Here is a 22,777-nt window from a genome sequence, read left to right as displayed (position 1 = left end):
GGGTCACTACTCTTTCTTGCTGTCAGATACATTTCCCTTTTGCGGTTACAAGATATTTTTATACCCTTAGTAAGCCATGGTTTCTTACAAGGTTTCTTACGAGTATATTTAACTATTTTCTTGGGGAAGCAGTTTTCAAATGCATTTACAAAAATGTCATGAAATAAATTATATTTTAAATTGGCATCAGGTTCACGGTACACCTCATCCCAGTCTAACTGCTGTAGGCTTTCCCTGAAATTTGCAATTGTTAAATCGTTGACTGAACGTACCACTTTGGAGGACTGTTTAGTATTGCTGAATGGAGCTATGTCATATATTGTAACTAGCTGTGCACCATGATCAGAAAGACCATTCTCAACAGGCTGAGCATTTATCTGGTTAAACTTATCTTGGTCTATAAAGAAGTTATCTATCAGTGAGCTGCTATCCTTTACCACCCGAGTAGGAAAATCAATAACGGGTGTCAAATTGAAAGAACCGAGTAATACTTCAAGGTCATTTTTCCTATTACCCTCTTTCAGAGAATCTACATTGAAGTCCCCACAAATAATAATTTGCTTCCCCCTGTCTGACAGATAGCACAACAAGGAGTCCAAATTTTTCAGAAATAGATGAAAATTTCCTGATGGGGACCTATATACAGTTACAATTATAAATGTGCCTTTATTTAATTTAAGCTCACAGGCACATGCTTCTATATGTTTCTCTACACAAAACTTTTTTGTTTCTATACTTTTTGCACAATGATAACTTTTGACAAAAATGGCAACTCCTCCTTTCTCCATATTTTCTCTCATTACATGTGCAGAGAGCTTATATCCACTTACATTTACCTTATCCATATCAGTAACAATGTGATGCTCAGACAGGCATAGTATATCTATTTCATTCTCAGCTTCTAAATCTTCTAAACAAACCAGAAGCTCATCTACTTTATTCTTTAAACTCCCAATATTTTGATGAAATATACTTACATTATTTTTAATTATACCTTTATGAGAACCTTTCCTTATTCTAACATTTGCAGTACTCTCCTGTCTGAGTTTCTCATTGTGCTTAGGCCTAGTTCCTATACCAGTGGTCACACGGTGTTCAGAGAGGCAGATTATGTCAACTGGGTTGGGTGACTTTAATTCATCAATGCAATTACCTAGGACTGAGCTACAACTTGGTGGAAATAAAATTTCTGGTGATTGGTGAAAATTTATAATTGATAGCTGTGATTGGTGATCCAATGTGCTAGAATTGTGCTGTTTAATTTCTTTCCTAAACTTGGGTTTATTAAACTTGTGGAAAAACACAATACGAACTTAAGCACCAACCTAATAAGTAATATTTTATATCATTAATTATTCACTACAATGAAGCACAGTGACATATTCTCGTTATCCTTTAATGTATAGTAATATCATTTACATCAAATTCAAATATATAAATTGTGTTCAGTTTTTAAAAAGATACCGAGGTATAGAAATACAAGTAATGTAACACACAGTTGAACTAGTCCATATGCTGAAATAGTACCTTTTCTTTATAGTATGTATGCATGCGCAGCACCATGTGCTAAGCATCCTTTTTGGAACACATATACAGTTTGTATATGAATTGCTTTAGTAATGTGATTCTTCAGCTTTTTTAGAATATGCAGTTTTTCATAAGCACAGTTTGTTTGAAACACTGCTACGAGAAGAAATTTAGAGTGATAAGCAATAGTCATTTGAATAAAATTTTGTATTAGAGGAAATCCTCCACATCATCACTGTTGAATCTGAGAAGTTTTAAGCTGCGTGCTTAATAAAACTAGCAGTGACATCAGGATCCAACAATGCAATAAATGGTTAACAGAGTTTTAGATTATGTACAGTTTTACAGAGCCTTCATGTGGTCTTGGCTCGATTATTGGTGCACAATGTATGGATCTGCAAGACCCTCTCGTTTACAGATGTAGGACGTGGTGTGACATGAAGGGCGTAGGCTTTCCACTGGGGCAAGAGCTTAGACATTACACTGGGGCCTTTTAAACTGATCCCATATTGAACCTCTGTGCCGAGAATGCTGAGCCACCACTTCACATCAGGCAGTGACTCCTCATGATGCGACAGGAATATAAAACACTGTCCATGCCCTACATGCCAGCATACCATACCATTGCTGGGCCTCCAATACAAAGGCTTTCCCATAATTGCCAATGAGCAATGAGGTGCTATAGGATTTGGGCAAATTATCACCTTTTGGAGATGGGTGTGGCTGGTTGAAAGTTTTATGTAAGGGCTGGAGCAGGTCTCCACCTTCACTCCTACAGAGGCCCAGTATTATTTAAGACTTCACGAATTATAAGGTTTTCACACCAGATATTATATTTCAATCTCAGTTTAACACTTTAGATATGCATCACAGTTTTAAAATTGTGTACACTGATGGCTCCAAATAAATAGACTCCCTATGCTGTTAAGTGGCGTTCCCCAACCTAGCTGAGCTGCCTAGGGGGCCTGCAGGGAACACAGATGTGCTATTCTCCTGCTGGATGTCATTTTGTCGGTGAGATAGAGAAAAATGCTGTTGTGGGAAGAAGAATGGCTGGCAGTGACAGTAAGCTGCAGTTGGTGGAGCCAACTATACTGCCACGGCATTCCTCGCGCCAGTCGCTCTGGCAACGTGAAATGGTCCTGACCTGCCTCAGAACTGAGCACTATCTCCCTCACATATTACACACAGCCTCCTACTACGGCAAGCAAGACAAACACCCCCCACCCCCAGTCTGTGATGCTTGTGGTGTGTAAAGCAGTGAATGCCTCCTCCCCCTGCCCCCTCAACTTCCAGTGCGCACACACACACACACACACACACACTGTTTTATTTGTTAAATTATTGTTATTATTCAATATTTTGTTTGAATGCCACCCTTTTTTATTATCATATTCTCTTACACTTTCTTTCAACACCTGTACCATCTTTCCACTTGAGTGAACGGGTTACAAGAACACAAATTTGTGCTTCCTTATTCTTTCAAATTCCATCCTTGTTTGCAGGAGTACCCTTATCCTCACAAACACCACTGGTGTCTAGAACAGCTATCATGAGCAATCATCTGGCCTGAGGAGAGTGATTGCAGGAAGCACAGGAAAGGGAAAAATGATGGATGTGTGCACAGTGCAAGGAAGAGGAGGAGGAGAATAATTGGAAAAAGAAGAAGGAGCAGAAGGAAAAGAAGATGAAATAAAATCTAATTCAAAGTAAATAACTGGAGTACAGGAAGATTTGGAAGATATGAAATCAGCTAAGGAAGGGATAGAATAGGCACAGAAAAGAATGGAGGAGCAGGGACTGGAGAGCTGTAAGTGGACAGAGGCAGGAGGTGGGCAGGTACGAGCAGGCTTGCACTTGCAGGAAAATAATATGTGCTGGAGGGACAACAACCATTTTCAAGTGATGTGGAAAGGAGAGGGTATAATTAATTATGTAGCAATGGAAATCCCATTTGTCATTCTATGCAGCATGTGAGCACCCCCTTGCGAAACCTAATCAAGCAGCTGCTTTCATGTTTTATGAGCCCATTTGACTCGAGAATTACACTGTAATGGTGGATAGTGGTCTATTCTGTGTGTCTCTAATTCACTACCTTCCGAAACTCCTAAATATCCATGTTAGTCCAGAGATGAGACTGAATGTATAACCAAAAAAATGGTTTCTCCAGCAAACATGTTTTTAACGAAAACTATTTGCCAAACTTACGAAATATGCTACATGTCACATTTGAAAGCCCACTGCATTACTTACACATAACTCAGCAGAAACTGACAGTTTATTTACAAAACTACACTTATAACACACTGTATTTTGTACTAATTTCTTTATTTTGCGAAATAGTCATCCAACTGCTTTTTGTTTGTGGTTTTCATTCAGTTTTGTCTGATAAGGATTCTCATTTTCTGCAGTCAAAATATTGGTGTAGTCAAATAAATATTGTCCTCTGTACTCTAATAACAGATAAACATGTTTCAGAGCCTCAGTCTTCACAATAAAACGTGAGTTACGTGTATGATAATGTATTCTGTGCAAAAGTATTTGCCATAATTATAACAGAAGACTTCATGTTTCATTTTTTACTTTTTCAAAAATTGCCAAACTGTGTGCAGAATCCACAAACTGGATAATGCACACCTAGATTGTAAGGACCAAAAGTCAAAGGAGAATTGTACCATTTAAAGATGTGAATATTTGAATATTGCAGGCAGATGCGGAATATAGTGCGATTGCAGGTGCAATACCTGATCAGTCTGTTGCAGACACTTGTATTGGAAACATGGTGGCACATGGCGCATCAGAAGTTAACCAACTTTGAATGTGGGATGGTAATTTCTGCAAGACGCATGGATCGTAACATATCTGTGATTACATAAGAACTCAGGTTGCCGAACCAAAAATGTCTAATATGGCCCTTCACTATTGCAGAGACACAGGATGACCCCAAGCGTCTCATAAAGGGATGATGGCACATTGCCTCCACATAGCTATATGAGGTGATGTACCAGGTGTAGAAGTATGAACCTAGAATTCGGTTGCAACAATTACACATCTGTTGTTTTAAACTGATGAACAATATTTTATTCAAAATAATCTTCATTGCTTTTTATACATTTCTCTTGCCTCTCTGGCAGGATATGAATGCTACACCAAAAAAAAACATTTCTTCTTTTTAAGTGAACCAATCAGTGAGCTATATTCATACATTTTCATATGAATTGAAGTGTTGTTCAGTGAGAGCGTGTCCCAGTGATGCAAATAGATGATATTCAGATGGAACCAAATCTGGAGAATAAGCCACATGCCCTAGTATTTCCCAAGTGAATGTCTCGATCGTTTCCCTGATCCATTTTGCTGTGTGTGATGGGGCAGTATCATGGAGCAATATGACTTTGTGTTGCCTTTATTCCATATTCTGGTCTTTTTCATGTAATGCTCAATTTAAATCGATCATTTGCTGTTGATAGCGATCAGTGTTAACAGTTCCACCAGGTTTTAGTAGCTCATAATAGATGACACCCTTCTGATCTGACCAAACACAGAGCATTCTTTTCTTTACAAAGTGATTTAGTCTTGCAGTGGATGTCGTGGTTTGCCTGGATTCACCCATGATTTACCATGCTTAGGATTCTCAAAATATATCCATTTTTCATCACCTGTCACTGTTCAATGGAGAAATGACTTTCTTTTGGACCCGTCGAGCAGCATTTCACAAGTGGTCTTTTGATTTGCTTGCTGTCTTTCATTCAGTTGATACAGAGCCCATTTTCCAACTTTCTGCACCTTTCCCATAGCTTTCAACCAAAGAGAAATGGCTTTCTGTGTCACATTCAATTGTTCTGCAAGTTCCTGTTGAGTTTGAGTATCACCCACAGCCAACAAGGCCTGCAATTCGTTGTCTTCGAACTTTTTCAGTGGTTTCCTCTCCTCATCGTTACTTTTGTCAAAATCACCACTTTTCAATTTTTGAACCACTCGAAACACTGTGTTTTCCCAAGAGCATGTTTGACAAAAGCTTCAAGACACATTTGATGCGATTCTGCAACAGTTTTCTTCAAATAATAACAGAAAACCAATGCTCCACAAAATGTAGTTCACAGGCACAAAACTCAACATATTACGGGTTTGAAATGGACACTGATAGACAGAGCTTGGGTTACTGTGTGTTGACATTCATCATCAGCCGTTACAGGAAGCAGATCGCGCTGGAGCCACGGTCTCACAGGCCCTACACTGACTGCTAGCACCATCTATATGGAAATTCCAGTTTCACGCTTCTACGCATGGTAGGGACCTGCTGCGGGTCAGATTGCCGGTGATTTGAATGTAGTGACAGGGAACCATTTCTGTCAGGACTGTATGGTGATAAGTGCACTTTCTTTGCTCCAGTAGCTGATGACTGACTTTTTCCCAGTGCTTTCCCATGAGACATTTGGCCACTTAGTGTATATTAATCCACGAACTCAACTTCTTATTACATCTTCTTTATTTCAGCCACAGATTTAGCTCATCACTTGAGAGTATTGAAGGAGCAAAGAGTAATGGTGTCCAATGGGTTTGACAAATCAAATGACAGACATCGGAAACTGCTATTATTTTTGCTGATGACAGCTGCAGACCTGAGTGATCAAACTAAGGACTGGCAGGTCTCCAGACAGATAGCTGTGAGTATATGGCAGTAGGTGAAGTATTGGTTAATTAAAAATTTATGCTTAATGCCATCATTATAGATATGTAATTAATTCATGATGAACATTAACCAGTACACCATTATAAATTGCTCAGACACAAGCAGCACACCTTCTCTCATTCTATATTATCATGTAGCGCCTTTATGAGAAGAGGCAGCAGAAATCACCTTTCACATTGAAAATGTATACTGAAGTGTGCCCTTTGCATATTAGAATGGATATCCTAGAAACGACCTTTTAATACTTTCAGAAACCAGACAACAGGTTGCATAGAGCAACCTGCTTGATGTAGATTTACACTGAAAATTATTGGTGAACAACCACACAAATACACGAGGAACTACTGTAGTAAAATGATAAACTTGTAACAAAAAGTAACAATTACCACTGAATTCCAGAAAGGTACACCACAAATTCTAGAATTATGAAGTTTAGACACTTTCCTCTCTATCTGCGCAACTATTAGGAATATAGCAATGTATTGCTATAAAGATCATGTGCTATCTTAATAAGTTTCATCGAACTCTGTTGGTCTACAGTCTCCTCCTTCCATTTTTTCTGATGTGTAGCTAGTTTAGGGCCATTTCCAACTTTTCAGCTTAAATAATCATGGTCTCTTAAGCCTTTTTCCCTTCTCGATGAATCTATAGACTTCTCATGATTTTCACTATTGAATGCCTAACCATCTCATCATATTCTTCATTGTGCAGTATCTTCTCTCTCCTCCATGTTAAACAAGACCAATGACTTGCCTCATCATCCTTCTAAATAGAGTTTAGTGAGTGATGTTGTTGTAGACCATGAACTTTGACAGGCATAGCCCATATCAATTCAGGCAGGCTGGGAAAAAATCTTACCTTCATAGTCTCGGATGTTATTGAATTTAGCATATGTTAAAATGAAGGACTTAGTAAGGAACACACATTTTTTTTGTTTTCTTCAAAAAAATTTCTGCTCCGAGATACAGCCCTCCAAAGATGAGACTGCACATACCATTTTAAAGATCTGAATTTTGAAAAATTTTTAAAATGCCGTATCTCTGGAACAGTTCTAGATATTTTGTTGGTTTTTTAATTTGAAAAATAATTCCTTTATGATTACGAAGAAATCCTCCATTTGGATTTATCTGTCAAAGTTCTTTTGCTATAGTGTTCTGAACTTTTTTTTATAATTTATGGATTTTTTTCCCCCCAAGATGCCAATCCATAAAATTTTGATTTTTTTTTTTTCTGTTGGTTAGTACCATACAGTTCTAGATTCCCTGAAAAGGAGAGTTTCTACTTCTGGTTGAACAGGTTTTATAAACAATTGAAATTTTCGCCATACATAAAACCTGTTTTATTACTACATTATCATATAACAGGCTCATAAAAATCAAAACCTAGCCTTATTTAACATAATTTTAGTTTTGCAAGATGAGCAAGAGACACATTTTTAAGCATTTTAAATGGTTCCAAAATGTATGTGAAAGGTCCAAAGACTTAAACGTTTCAATTTATACAACTTCTGTGCACTCTGTTTTGTACTGAAATTAGCCAGTCAATGAACTAAAAATGTGTTCCACTGCTTCAGTATCTTCCTTTGATATAGAGTGATGCCTTCCCGTTGAACCAATAGGTACTGTAGCACTTAAAATCTTCAAAACATTGTGAACAGAAAATGAGTGCTAATGGTGTTGTTGCTGTCCTTCAGTTGGAAACCTATATCCAGCAGCTGGTCCATGTGGTAGCATAAAGTTCACTACAATTTCGTTTAACTCATAATTGGTGTCTATAATCTCTGCAATCCACCAGTCACAGTCATACACACATGCCACAAACATCCCCCTTCTCAGGTTGTGAATCTGAATATTATCCTACTGTCTGAGGTGTTGGCCAAACGAACATAATTTCTTTTCTTGCTCTTTAAAGTGCGTGCAATATGAGTTTGCCCATCACTTTGAGTCCAAAAGTGTGTCTTCTGAATTCCTTTCACAGGAGTAGTTTGTTTGGATCATTCTTCTTTTTTCTGCTCGTGGAATTCTTCGATTTCCTCTTTGGACAAAAGAATGAGGGCTGTGGATGTGTAAGATTTCACGACTCTCGTAAAATCCTCAGCCTTCTGAATTGCAGCTGTATCTGGCCTGGAAAGATTATGGTTTGTAGCACGGTGCTTCAGCAGGTCTCCTACACCATCACAAGGCCCCTTCCCACGACCAGTAGCACTGTATACCCAGTCAATTGGCACAAGCAACTTACTCAATTCAAACAGCTGGTAACGATTTTTAAAATGACTAGGAGCACCATCAGAAATAATGATGATCTTCTCTACCCTTATTTGCAGTTGAAGAATTTTGTGCATTGCTAGCAAAGCATATGCTGAGTTATGTCCTGAGTCATCACTTATAATTGCAACACTTGTGGTCTTGGGTTGAAAATATGTCACTCCTGCAAAAATTGAAACCTGGTCATTACGCCAATGGTACCCTTGAGCTTCTTGTGGGAGAATTACTGACCAGTTCTCAGCAAAATTACAGTGAAGCACTAAACATAGTTCTTCAGCCTGTAAACACCTTTTCACTTCTGCAAAGTGTTGTTGCAATTTTTTAGATTCTGGTGTGTTACTACTTTCACTGACCATTTACCAAGTCCATCAATGAAACTGTCAAAGGCAACAGTTTTCTTAATTAGTTTATTTTCCTCCCATGTCGCATATGTAATTTGCGCAGAGTTATCTGCTATGTCTTCCAGGCCAAGTATCTGTAAAGACAGTCCTCCCTTTGTAGGGCAGTCACCACATTCTTGAAACAAACAAGTATCTCGCTTTACATCACAGACTACTAATGACTTCACATGTCCACCCAAGGTGTCATATGGCATGTGATGCAGTAAGTTCTTCAATGTTACCACACAAAGTTCAAAATTCGCGCAGTACACAAATAAACAGACATCTGTTTGTGGGTGCGGAACTACCCACTTAGAGCATAGTTTATTAAATTTTGATCTTCCAATATGTGAAGTTGTATAGTTGTTCTTATAAACTGCAAAAGTTTCTTTATTACTACAAGTCATGTACCTCTTCACTTTTACAACTTTTTGACCTTCAAATGGGAGAACAGTCCCATTTATCTTCCAGATAAAATGACTGCACTATTTGAACTTGAGCTGCTTCTACAGGATGACCATAATAGGGATCTGGTCTTCCAAAGACTCCTTTTACAGACCTCATATTTCTTGATTTGTCTACCGTGTACTTTGATGCTGATGGAACATAGTTCAAAATTTTTTTCTTTGTAAATGTCTCTGGAATAATAGTTAAAACTTGCACCTTTTCACTGTAGGATGAACAATATTCAACAGCTGAATTGATATTTGTGAAAAATTCCTGGCAAGAGGTGCAAGAGTGCTTTGGTTCATTTTCTTCTGAAGATGGAATTTCTACTTTGAAAAGTGTGGTCGCTTTTGCTGTAGTGTATTCATCCATAGCTTTAGCAATTTCTCTGTGATTTCTTGATGCATAGAGCTTATGACTCTACATCACTGACCATGGTTTCTTAACAGGGCTAACACCTACCTCTGTAGTTGACTGGTTCAGGGTATTTAATTCTTCCTCTATTGATGCAAAATCTGTATCATCTGCACCATGGCAGGCTTCACCTTGTTCAGATACTATCATTGTTGTTATTCTGTCAAGACACTTAGAACATAAAAAGTCATCACTGGAAACATCTTCACTTTAAAACAGAGTCTTCAAATGAGAACACTTATTCCCAACCTGTATTTTTGTTTGTCTTATATATCACTCTTTTATGGATATGCAAATAGTCAGCACACTTCATTCTCTTCTGGTCCCAGTCAGAAGACGTTTCAAACAGTCCTGCACTGCAACTGTGTCACCTGGCAGATTCCTCATGAAAACACAGAACTCATTGGATGGTCTCAGATTTCGTAGAAGCCTCTGCAGTTAACAAATTATCACTGAACAACTACAATACAGAAGCCTGCAGTGAACAACCACGACAAAGAAACTGACTAGAAACTACAAGTGTAAGAACTATCTGCAACAACGAAATTGAATAGAAGTAACTGCAACAAAGAAAGTGATAAGAAATAACTGCAACAAAGACAATAGAAATAAACACTGTAACAAAGAAATTAGTAAGAAACAACTTCAGTGGAGACATACATTACCCTTGAAAGTTAAAAAAACTTAAAAGTGGAATCTCTCCTTTTCAAGGAATGTAGAACTTTATGGTACTATAAAAAATGTCATTTGACTAAATTTGACTAAGGCCTATCATCTTGTAGACTGTTTTCCAGGTGCAAGTCTTTCGATTTGACGCCACTTCGGCGACTTGCGCATCGATGGGGATGAAATAAAGATGATTAGGACAACACAACACCCAGTCCCTGAGAGAAAATCTCTGACGCAGCTGGGAATCGAACCCGGGCCCTTAGGATTCTGTCACGCTGACCACTCAACTATTGGGGGCGGACTTTATGGTACTAATCAACAGAAAAAGAATCAAAATTTTATGGATTGGCATTTTTGAAAAAAAAATATTCCATAAATTATAAAAAAGTTCAGAACACTATGGTAAAAGAACTTTAACAGATATGTCCAAATGGAGGATTTCTTTGTAATTATAAAGCAATTATCTTTCAAATAAAAAAAAATGAACGAAATATCTAGAACTGTTCCAGAGATACAGCATTTTAAAATTTTTTCCGAAATCTGCATCTTCAAAATGGTGTTTGCAGTGTCATCTTTGGAGGCCTGTATCTCGGTGCAGTTATTTTTTTGGAGAAAACAAAACAATACGTGTTTCTGACTTACTCCTGAATTTTAACGTTTGCTAAGTTCAATAACATCTGAGACCATGATGGTAACCCCCCTACCTCAAGTGATATGGATTATGCTGCAGTACCCATGCATCATACTCCTGTCCCCCACACCTGCTGCCTCCAGCCTTCCACATTTCTTCTCCACACATCAGCTGCCTTCCTTTGAGGCACCAGCTACCCCTCTTTCTGTTTCCCCCTCTTCTTTCTCCCTCCACCCAGCCCGCCTGACACAGGCTTTCAGCCTAGTTCATCTGCTGATCTGCAGTCTCAACTTCCTGTGTTAAACCCAGCTCAATGTAGCCACACAGTGCTCTCTCTCTCTTTCTCTCTCTCTCTCTCTCTCTCTCTCTCTCTGTGTGTGTGTGTGTGTGTGTGTGTGTGTTCTCTAGCTTAACAAAGGATTCGTTTGAAATAAATAAGCTTTGTTGTATGCCTGTCGATGGCTCAACACTTCTGCTATTTGTTAGTGCTCCCTTTACTCTTATTTACATTCTATCTTAACTTTGCTTACCATTTTCAGATATTGGACTTTATCACATGTGATAGGGATTTGTAGCTTAGATTATTTTACAGGCCGAGGAAACATCTGTCCTTCAAATGTATCAACTCTTTTAAGTCGCATTTGATTTCACTGTTTCTAGAGTATTATGCTTTCTATATGTGTATCATAATAAAAAAGTGATTGTCAGTTTAGGATGAAAGGGGAGGATGTCAGTACATCATTATGTGCAAGCACAATATAGCTCTGGCAGCAGCAGCGGTGCAGTTCAGTAGTGTGTGGATTTGTACGTTCCCATTTAATGCACATTATTGAGGTGGTTTTGCAGGATCATAATAGTCTCATCACTTCCCTAAGCAGTTTTATAGTCAAATTCACACATTTTGTCAATGAAGGATAGCACACAGATACATATCACATTAGTTATGTTAGAGACCACAGATGACAGGTGACTGGTAGCTGAGGCAGCAGAGTGATATGACAACTGTGCACAAGACAGAAGGTGTGACCAAACGCATGCTCTTCCTGTTTGTTGCTATGGTACCTGTCCTGTAAATAACTAGCAGTCATTCACTTTGCTGTTCTGTGATAAGTATAGGTATAGGTATAACGTCTGCATTTCACCTCTGATTTCAAACTTAATCTGTGTCCAAATATCAGGGTTTGATCTTACTCCAATCTTGACATAACCATGTAGTACATCCTTGTTTCCTTCATTTGCAGACCCACTATTGTTGCTTGTTATGTGATTTTTTTTCTGCCACACTTATCAGATTATCTTCCCTTGGCTCATCAACACAATCTCATCTGCATATCATTGCCCTTTATGGTATACATTCATTTTTTTTCTTCGTTTTACCTTCCACCACCCACACCCCTGCCCCCTGTCTCTGCTCCCAACACACTATTACAACAGTGGAATGAATAAAAGTGAGAATAATGTACCATCCTGCTGCATTTCACATCTATCTCATATCTTTCATTACAGAGTGTGGTCACTACCAGCCGTGGTATATAAACTGATCCACTTTTTTAATCAGACACTCTCACGATATTGTGTTTGCTTACGTGGTGACTACTATCATACACTTTGTAAAGTCAGTGTAAGGGGTGTAAGTGTCCTTGTTATTCTCGTTATATTTCTAGGTCACTTTACATCAAGTAGTCTGAGTTTAGAAATCATCTCCAACTTACTGTGTCAGATTCTGTTTGTATTTGGAGTGTAGTCATCTGTACATGCTACAGGTAATTCTACAAATTCTTGTTTCTTAATATTCAATGCTTGGTCTTTAGTAACCTGTTTATTTAAGACTAGTGAAGATTTGCAAAGAGGATGTAAAAGTTTCTGCCTTTTTTGGGATGATGTTTTCCATCAGATGGTCAACAACTCTCAATCCTTAGACTAGGCACTCAAGTTCAGCAGATGTATGTTTCAAGAGTTTTGATTTAGTTTCACAGCATCAGACACACTCGAGATTATCAAGAAATTTCTTTTTAACTAAAGACATTCAGAGCTAAGATAGACTGAAGAAGTTCCCCCCATTATTTGAATCTGCAAATAGGCAAATTTTATTCAGGCAATTTTAACTATTAAATCCCATAAGGGCCATTTCCAATGCAGTTCATTCGTCATTCACTAGAATCAACAAGTTTCTCTCTTAAGTCACCTTGATATTGTTTCTGTATGTGTTTGTGTGTTATTCAAGATTCTTTCATGCAAATTTTCATCAATGAGGAAAGGCAATTGTTTATTGTTTTGAGCTTATTGCTGTTTCATACCATATACTTGTGAATAATCGGTGCCATCGCATCATCCACCCAAACTAATTTCAAGGAAGAAAAAACAAAAATAATTATTGGCTGTAATTTGTGTTCTATTTACCAAAAAAAAAAAAAATCTTCTGACATAATCATTCTATTCATCATCACTTTCATTGGCATCACTAGTGGAAGAATCGTTGTTGTCATCATCTTCCCAGAGAGCATTGTCCCAGGTTCTGCCCAATTTTTATTTCTGCCAGTGGTAGCAGAATGTAATCCCATGTACATTTCACCCACTCACAAATTTGGGACAAATCTGGTTATTAATTCTTCCACAGAGCATGAACTTTGGGTTTTCATCAGCCGTCCATAGCATATATCACTGCTAAGTGCAACTTTGAATGGCCAATTTATACACACATCTAGTGGTTGCAGGGTGGATGTTAGGCCTCCAGGGATAATGACAAAGTTAGTTTTCCCTTTTTGTTATTTGTCTCATACTTCCACTGTTGTATGTCTCCAGAAGCTATCCAGGACCAATATATTACATAAATTCAGTAATGCACCAGGGCAACATTGCCAAACATGCCTCACCCAGGCAACCACAAGGTCACTATTCTTCACTCTTTTGGATTTGCTCTCACCATTGTTCCTCGCTCTGATATTTTTGGAATAGCTTTCCTTCTAAATATTGCATATGCTGGTAGCTTTCATCATGTGCCAATTACACATAGCATCACTGTACACCTTTGCTTTTCATTGCCGCCAGTTCATTTCATGAGACCAGGTTCCCCTTTCCTGTTCACGGTGTTGTCATATGGTACCTTGGAACAGACTGGTGTTTAATCCACATTACCAGTTGGCAATAATACAATATATAAGGAAGTTCACAGCACAAATTTATCACATAGTGATGAAAATTCACTACTTTTTTCTCTTAATTGTGTGGAAGCTGTTGAGTGGTGATGGTTCTCCTTTGGAAGCCTAATCCATTTCTATGAAAAAGTCTTGTGGCCAGCCCCAGCTATGCCTCATTCTTTGGCTAAAACCTATGCTTTGAGTTGGAACATTTCACTAGGCACTGCTCATCCATATTGTTGCTTCTCATCTACGTGTCGCAGAGCCTTTTTATTATTTGATGCTTGGCTATTCGGCCGTGAAATGCCCGGTGGTTTCTGTTCATTTCTTGAAGCTACATTTTCTCTATTTTTTTTTGTCAATCATGTGTGCAGTGTACCTTCTATATGCTTCATTTTCTTTAGTGATAATGAGAATTTGTAGCCATAATTAACAAGTTAACACATGCTTAATACTTCTCTTCTAATGTGCTACTGACACGTTGCAGACTGAGGCTGCAATGATGCTATAGTATTTTTTTCTTTTTTGAGTCTTTTAATTGTTTTAATGCGGACTGCGATGAATTCCGCTCCTGTGCCAAACTCTTCAGCTTAGAGTAGCACTTGCAACCTTCGTCCTCAATTATTTGCTGGATGTGTTTCAGCCTGTCTTCCTCTGCAGTTTTTGCCCTCTACAGTGCACCCTAGTATGGTGGAAGTCATTCCCTGACGTCTCAACAGATGTCCTATCATCCTGTCCCTTCTCCTTGTCAGTGTTTTCCACCCATTTCTTTCCTCTCCAATTCTGTGCGGAACATCCTCATTCCTTACCTTATTCGTCCACCTAATCGTCAACATTCATCTGAAGCACCACATCTCAAATGCTTTTATTCTCTTCTGTTACAGTTTTCCCACAGTCCATGTTTCACTTCCATAGAACAGGGTGTATACGACCCGGGACAACCGGGAAATCCGGGAAAACCCCGGGAATTTTTTCATCCAAGAGATAACTGGGAAAAACCCGGGAATTTTTCAGAATTCCAGGAATTTTTCATTGTTTTAGCTTTCAGTTAAATTTTTGTAATTTTGACTAGTAAGAATTGATTCTCTAGCAAAGAATGTTACTATATCCTGCTGCTGGAGAATGATACTGCAGCAATAAAATATAAACGAGAGAAAAAAATAAAACTTTAGTGGCAAAGGAAATGTGCAATTTACAACAACAAAACACTGTGCATGCACTAGTGTCTGCAAGTAGTAAAACTATGTCAAAGGCCGTAGGCTGAAGACTATGCAATTCTTCATAACAATAAACTGCTTGCTACGAGCACGATGTTACAACTGTTCACATTAGGCTCGTTTGACCAGTCGCCAGCGGGCTGATGCCCATGCGCAGTTGACCCGCGTATGAGCAGTACCTTCTCCGATTCCCACTACTTGAAGCGTGGGTGTTAGCTGTATAGGCATTAGCAGCAAGCAGCCAGATGCTAACGAAAAAATTTTTTCTCGCTGCCAGATTCGCTGATGCGCAGAGTTGTCTGAGTTGTAGTGTGGAGGGGATTAGTCTCCACGTGACCCGTGTTTACATTAAGTGATTTCGCTGCTTCTCTTCATTTACAGCTCCCACATCAAATGAAAACAAAACGGATTGCTATCAAGTGAATTAAAATACAGTCACATAGTTACAGAGGACAAAAATGTATTATTAGTTTCAGTTTTCTGATTTTATTTTATTTCTAAGTTATAAGCAGTCAAGCATTAATTGCCTTGCAGAACAATGAAGTTGTTTTGCAAGTTTGCTAAAGAAATTTGGCTTTATTAATCTTTCACCTAAGGCAATCATTTTATTTGAAACAAAGTGTTTCATTCCACAGTATTGGTTAGTTCCAACTGTTCGCTGAATTTCAAGTGTACGTTATCATCTTCTGTCATGTGTGGCATTATGCTATAATAAAGAAACAAAAATGAGATCGTAGAGTACTGGTACTTGAAGAAAATTTACATCCCAAAAAACCACACTGAAAAGCTTAATATCAGATGGGACCTACTTCATTGTGAATCTGGAAAAAAAAACAGTGTGCACTTCAAGCTGAATTATGCATTTTAGCATGGTTTTTGAAATTCTGATGCTCTTGGGAGTATCCTCTGATGCCCTGTTTCTTTTATGGTGTAATGTAAGCTCTCATAGTGCTTTATACATATTTACATGTGGGCTTCCTACACCACTGCAGCTGCTCACGCTCAATAATGCCTGTTTTCTGGTGCTCTCTGGCAGCTGGTAAATCAAACCTATTTCTAACAGTTTCCAGATAGTATTGCAAACGGTGTTCCGAAAAGTGTTACTTTCAAAGTAAATTTCTTTTTACACAAGATGAATTATGTAACGTGTGAGAAAGTGGGATTGATTTCTAAATCACAGAGCATTTAAAATTGAGCAGTGTGAGAACCAGTCACTTACAAGAATTTCGAGCCCAGACATTTATGTCATAATTTTAATTTTACTGGCACATTTGTGTGATGTATCTTAAAGTATAACACACACAAAAAACGATCAATATTACATGTGAAAACTTAGCTTTTCTTGTAGCTATCCTATGTACATTAATATAAACCTTTAACTTTTTCTCTTTGTGTGTTCGCGCTACGTAACCAGTGAACTTGCTATTGGCTGACTATAACATGTGTCTTATGCTCTGAACATCTGCTGTTATCAGCTGACGAGATCACGTGGCATGAGATACTGTATGATTGACTTACAAAAGGACATTGCAACCTCGGTTTCAACGCTCCAGAAACTAACGCGCTGTGTTTGGTGCAATTCGAATTTATACTTTTGTAATACAGAAATATGCAGCGTATGTTGCTGCAAATGAAAGGTCTTTCCAAAACTTCTCTTTTTTTTTCATTAAGTCTTTCCAAAACTTCTCTTCCCCGTCTTTTTTTACCCGGGAAGTTCTACGCGAGTGTATAAAACGTTAACCATTCAAAGAATTGATAAGTTTTACAGGACCAAGGGAAAATTTATGGAAAACTTACTGTCACTTAGCACGAAAGAAGTGTATTTTCGCCCGGGAAAAAGCATGTTTTTTAAACGGGATATCCGGGAATAATCCAGAAATTTTTTTTCCTTGTCCCCACCCTGTAGAAAGCTGTGCTTCAAATTTATATTCTCAGAAATTTCTTCCTCAAATTAAGGTCTATTTTTGATACTAGCAGACTTCTCTTGTCCTGGAATGCCCTTTTTGCCAGTGCTAGTCTGCTTTTGATGTCCTTCGTGCTCCATCCATCATTGGTTATTTTGCTGCCTAGGTAATAGAATTCCTTAACTTCATCTACTCTGTGACCATCAGTCCTGATAAGTTTCTCGCTGTTCTCATTTCTGCTACATCTCATTACTTTTGTCTTTCTTCAATTTACTCTCAGGCCATATTCTGTACTGATTAGACTGTTCATACCATTCAGCAGATCATGTAATTCTTCTTCACTTTCACTCAGGATACCAATGTCATCAGCGAATTGTATCATTGATATCCTTTAATTCCACTCCTGAATCTTCCTTTTATTTCCATCACTGCTTGTTCAATGTACAGGTTGAAAAATGGCTCTGAGCACTATGGGACTTAACATCTGTGGTCATCAGTCCACTAGAACTTAGAACTACTTAAACCTAGCTAACCTAAGGACATCACACACATCCATGCCCGAGGCAGGATTCGAACCTGCGACCGTAGCAGTCGCGCGGTTCCGGACTGAGTGCCTAGAACCGCTAGACCACCGTGGCCGGCAATGTACAGGTTGAACATTAGGGGCAAAAGACTACATCCTTGTCTAATGCCCTTTTCGATCCAAGCACTTCATTCTTGGTTGTCCGCTCATATTATTCCCTCTTGGCTCTTGTACATATTGCCTATTACCCGTCTCTCCCTATGGCTTACCCCTATTTTCCTCGTAATTTTGAATATCTTGCACCATTTTACATTGTCGAATGCCTTTTCTGGGTCGACATATCCTTTGAACATTTCTTGATTTTTCTTTAGTCTTGCTTCCATTGTCAACCACAAAGTCAGAATTACCTCTCTGGTGCATTTACATTTCCTAAAGTCAGACTGATAGTCATCTAACACATCCTCAATTTTATTTTCCATTCTTCTGTATGTTATTCTTGTCTGCAACTTGCAAGTCAGATGGTATGTCATCAGACTCATACATTCTACACGCCAACTTGAATAGTCGGTTTGTTGCCACTTCCTCCAATGGCGTTAGAAATTGTGATGGAATGTTATCTATCCATTCTAACTAATAAGCTCTGAAGTCCTCCAAAGCTCTTTTAAATTCTGATTTTAATGCTAGATCCCCCATCTCTTCAAAATCGACTTTTGTTTCTTCTTCTATCACATCAGACAAATCTTTCCCCTCATTGAGTCCTTCAGTGTATTCTTTCCACCTATCCGCTTTCTTCTCTGCATTTAACAGCAGAATTTCTGTTGCACTCTTAATGTCACTGCCCTTGCTTTTAATTTCACCGAAGTTTTTACTTCCCCATGTGCTGAGACAGTTCTTCTGATAATTTTTATTTCATGCAGCCATTTTATCTTAGCTTCCCTGCACTTCCTGTTTATTTCATTCCTTGGCAACTTATATTTCTGTATTCCTCAATTTCCTTGAACATTTTTGTTCTTCCTTCTTTCATTGATCAACTGAAGTATTACTTTTGTTACCGATGGTTTCTTTGCAGTTACCTTCTCTGTACCTATTTTTTCTTTCCAACTTGTGTGATTGCTCTTTTTAGAGATGTCGATTCCTCTTCAACTGTAGTGCCTACTGAACTATTCTTTATTGCTGCATCTATAGCCCTAGATAACTTCAAGTGTATCTCATCATTCCTTAGTACTTCCGTATCCCACTTCTTTGCATAATGGTTGTCCCAACTAAGCTCCTAAACTTCAACCTACTCTTCATCACTACTACATTGTGATCTGAGTCTATCCTCCTGGGTAAGTCTTACAATCCAGTATCTGATCTTCGAATCTCTGTCTGATCATGATATAATCTAACTAAATCTTCCTGTATAACCTGGCCTTTACCAAGTATACTTCCTCCTCTTGTTATTCTCGAACAGAGTATTCACTATTACTAGCTGAAATTTATTACAGAATTCAATTAGTCTTTCTTCTCTCTCATTCCTTGTTCCAAGCCCACATTCACCTGTAATCTTTCCTTCTACTCCTTCCCCTACAACTGCATCCCCTGCGGTTCTGGGAGTTAGAATAGGCCCGAGGTATTCCTGCCTGTTGTACAAGGTGAGTAAAAGGAGTTTCACACATTTTGGCCTTTATGGGAGTTAGAATAGGCCCGAGGTATTCCTGCCTGTTGTACAAGGTGAGTAAAAGGAGTTTCACACATTTTGGCCTTTATGTGATGGTCCCCTGTAGGGTTTGACCTCCATTCTTCAAAATTTTCCCAAAGAGCGAGCCAATTAGGTAAGGGCGCCTTACAAGGTGCATCGTGTCCATCATGCATTGAGATCTTTAGCCCACTTTCTCGTCGTCGCATTGCAGTCCTGCCCATTCTCCATCTCTTGGGCGAGGTCACCTTCCTGGGTGCATTTTCCACCATGCACTATGCAGTGACGATTTCAGTGTCGACGATGACCATGGGCTTCTTTGCATCTGGTATCCAGCATGGTAGCCAGTCCGTTGTGTTGGGGCCGCCATGTACCCTGTTGGTTGTAGCCCCCTGACCACACAGGGATCGCTCTGCTGATGCCTGCGCTGTTAACTCGCCACGTATGCCAAGGGTTAGATGCCCATCCCCCTGGGGAATTGGGACTCCCGGCAATGGCCATCCTGCCAGGTGGCCTTTGCTGCAGCTGGGTGGTGCCCGTGGGGAGGGCCCCAGGTCGGAGTGGGTGGCATCAGGGCGGATGACACGCGATGAAGTGTAGTCCATCATCTCTTGCTGGTGGTGAAGCACCAGCAGTCTCTAAGCGATCACGAGCTCAATTCAGTGCACAGAAGTACGACCCCAAATCGTTCCCCTCCCTGGCCACACCATGGGAGGAATGTTAGACTAAGGATGGCAGCAGATCTTATTCACCCCGGTACCTTGTATGTTCGAGTGCAGATAGGGCATCTTTCATGACAATGAATCCTCAGTTTTTTGTTGAGCATTTAGAGGACAAGTTCAGGGAGGTGGAGGGCTTGTCCAAAATGAGATCTGGGTCAGTCTTGATCAAAACAGCATCCTCTGCCCAGTCACAGGAGTTACTCGCTTGTGACAAGCTGGGAGATGTTTCTGTAACCATCATGCCCCATAAGAGCTTAAATATGGTCCAGGGTACCATATTTCACAGAGACCTTCTTTTGCGGTCCGACAATGAGCTGTGTGCCAATTTAGAGCAACGAGGTGTACATTTCATCCGGCATGTCCACCGGTGTCCAAAGGATAATCAGGTTGCCACCAGTGCCTTCATCTTGGCCTTTGAGGGTGATACATTTCCCGAGAAGGTCAAAGTAATGGTCTACCGGTGTGATGTAAAGCCCTATATCCCTCCCCCGATGCAGTGCTTTAAGTGCTGGAAGTTCGGCCATATGTCTTCCCGCTGTACTTCCAGCATCACATGCCAAGATTGCGGATGCCCATCACATCCCAATACTCTACGTGCCCCGCCTCCCATCTGTGTCAACTGCGGAGGGCACCATTTGCCTTGCTCACCAGACTGCAGGATTCTCCAGAAAGAAAGGAAAATCATGGAGTAAAAGACCCTGGACAGACTAACGTGCACTGAGGGTAAGAGAGAATTTGAACACCTGCATCCTGTGTGTATGACATAGTCTTACGCCGCCGCTACAACAGTTCTGGCACCATCAGCTCCGCCAACCCAGGTCACCTCTCAGAGCTGGAAGACTACACCTGCCCCCTTGATGGTGGGGGGCATTTCCCTCCCTGTTGCTCCTGCACCACCTACTTCGGGGACGTCCATCCCCACTTCTAGGCCAGAGAAGCGTCACTGCCTTCCCAAGTTTCTTCTTGTGGGAAAGACTACACCCACCAGTGGCTGAAGAGCCCAAAAGCAGCTGGTCGTAGGGCTTCATGCTCATCCTCAGTCCCGGAGACTGAGCCAGTGAAGTCCTCCCAGCCAGGGAAATCCAAGGAGCAACGAGAGAAATCCAAAAAGAAAACCCCTAAGACCAAGGGAATTGTGGTGGTACTCACACCACTGCTACCTAAAAGCTCTGCGCCTGAGGATAGGATGGAGATTTTGGCGTCCACTGAGGACCTTGATCTCACCAGACCCTCAGACACAATGGATATAGACTGCTCAGGCAATAAATCGGTAGCAGCTGGTGACTCTGAGGTGTAAACTGCCTCATTGAATGTTCCATGCCTTCCCATCTCACGATGCCATCCTCCAGTGGAATTGCAGCGGTTTATCCACCGCCTGGCTGAGCTACAGCAGCTGTTAAGCTTTACACCTGCTATCTGCATTGCCTTCCAGGAAACGTGGTTCCCAGCAATGCGGACCCCTGCCCTCCGCAGCTATAAGGGATATTACAGGGACTGTAGTGAGTATAATCGAGTGTCAGATGACGTTTGCATTTGTGTTCTAAACTCGGTCTGTAGTGAACATGTGCCCCTTCAAACCCCTCTTGAAGCTGTGGCTGTCAGAATAAGGATAATGCAGGAAATAACTGTCTGCAATGTATATCTTCCTCCAGATGGTTCAGTACACCTGAATGAATTAGCTCTACTGATTGATCAACTCCCTAAACCTTTCCTAGTTCTGAGAGATTTCAATGCCCATAACCCCTTGTGGGGTGGTACCATGCTTAGTGGCCGAGGCAGGGATGTCAAAATTTTACTGTTGCAATTCGACCTCTGCCTCTTAAATACTGGGGCCGCCACACATTTCAGTGTGGCTCATGGTACTCAGCCATTGATTTATCAGTTTGCAGCCCAAGAATTCTTCCATCTGTCCACTAGATGACCACTTCCCCATCTTCCTGTCACTGCCCCAGTGTCAGGCCCACAGATGCCTGCCCAGATGGGCTTAGAACAAGGTGGATTGGGGAACTTTCACCTCTGCTGTCACTGCTGAATCGCGCCCACACAGTAACATGGATGTGATGGTTGAGCAGATGACCAAAACAATTAATTCTGCAGCAGAAAATATGATCTTTCATTCTTTAGGGTGCCCAAGGCGTAAGGCAGTCCCTTAGTGGTCGCCGGAAGTCACTGAAGCAATTAAGGAGCGGCGGTGAGCTCTACAGTGGCATAAGCGGCACTCTTCCCTGGAGCACCTCATAGCCTTTAAACGGCTCCGCGTCCATGTTCGCTATCTTATCAAACAATGGAAGGAGGAGTGTTGGGAGAGATACATTTCCACCATTGGGTGTCACACGTCACCTTCCCAAGTCTGGGCGAAGATCAAACGTCTTTTCGGGTACCGGGCCCCAACAGCTGTCCCTGGTGAGTAACGTACCGACACAAACGTGATTGCTGAGCGCTTTGCTCGAGCCTCTGCATCAGAGAATTACCCCTCAGCCTTTTGCACATTCAAACAGCGGCTGGAAGGGAACATCCTCCCATTCACTACACACTGCAGTGAATCCTATAACGCCCCATTTACAGAGTGGGAGC

The 22,777-nt window shown here is 40.2% G+C and overlaps 1 protein-coding gene across 1 annotated transcript in view; it reads left to right on the top strand.

The window, feature by feature from the left end:
- Positions 1-22,777, top strand: part of LOC126195171 (cGMP-dependent 3',5'-cyclic phosphodiesterase-like) — a 333,488-nt gene that overhangs the window by 223,631 nt on the left and 87,080 nt on the right. Inside the window, exon 12 of the mRNA XM_049933683.1 lies at positions 6,022-6,191. Coding sequence (XP_049789640.1) covers positions 6,022-6,191 — 170 coding nt within the window. The remainder of the gene's footprint in view (positions 1-6,021; positions 6,192-22,777) is intronic.

This window comes from Schistocerca nitens, chromosome 7 (genome assembly GCF_023898315.1).
Source record: "Schistocerca nitens isolate TAMUIC-IGC-003100 chromosome 7, iqSchNite1.1, whole genome shotgun sequence".
NCBI classification, from domain to species: Eukaryota; Metazoa; Arthropoda; class Insecta; order Orthoptera; family Acrididae; genus Schistocerca; species Schistocerca nitens.
Note: the sequence above shows the minus strand (reverse complement) of the source record. Positions and strands in the feature narration are given on the sequence as shown.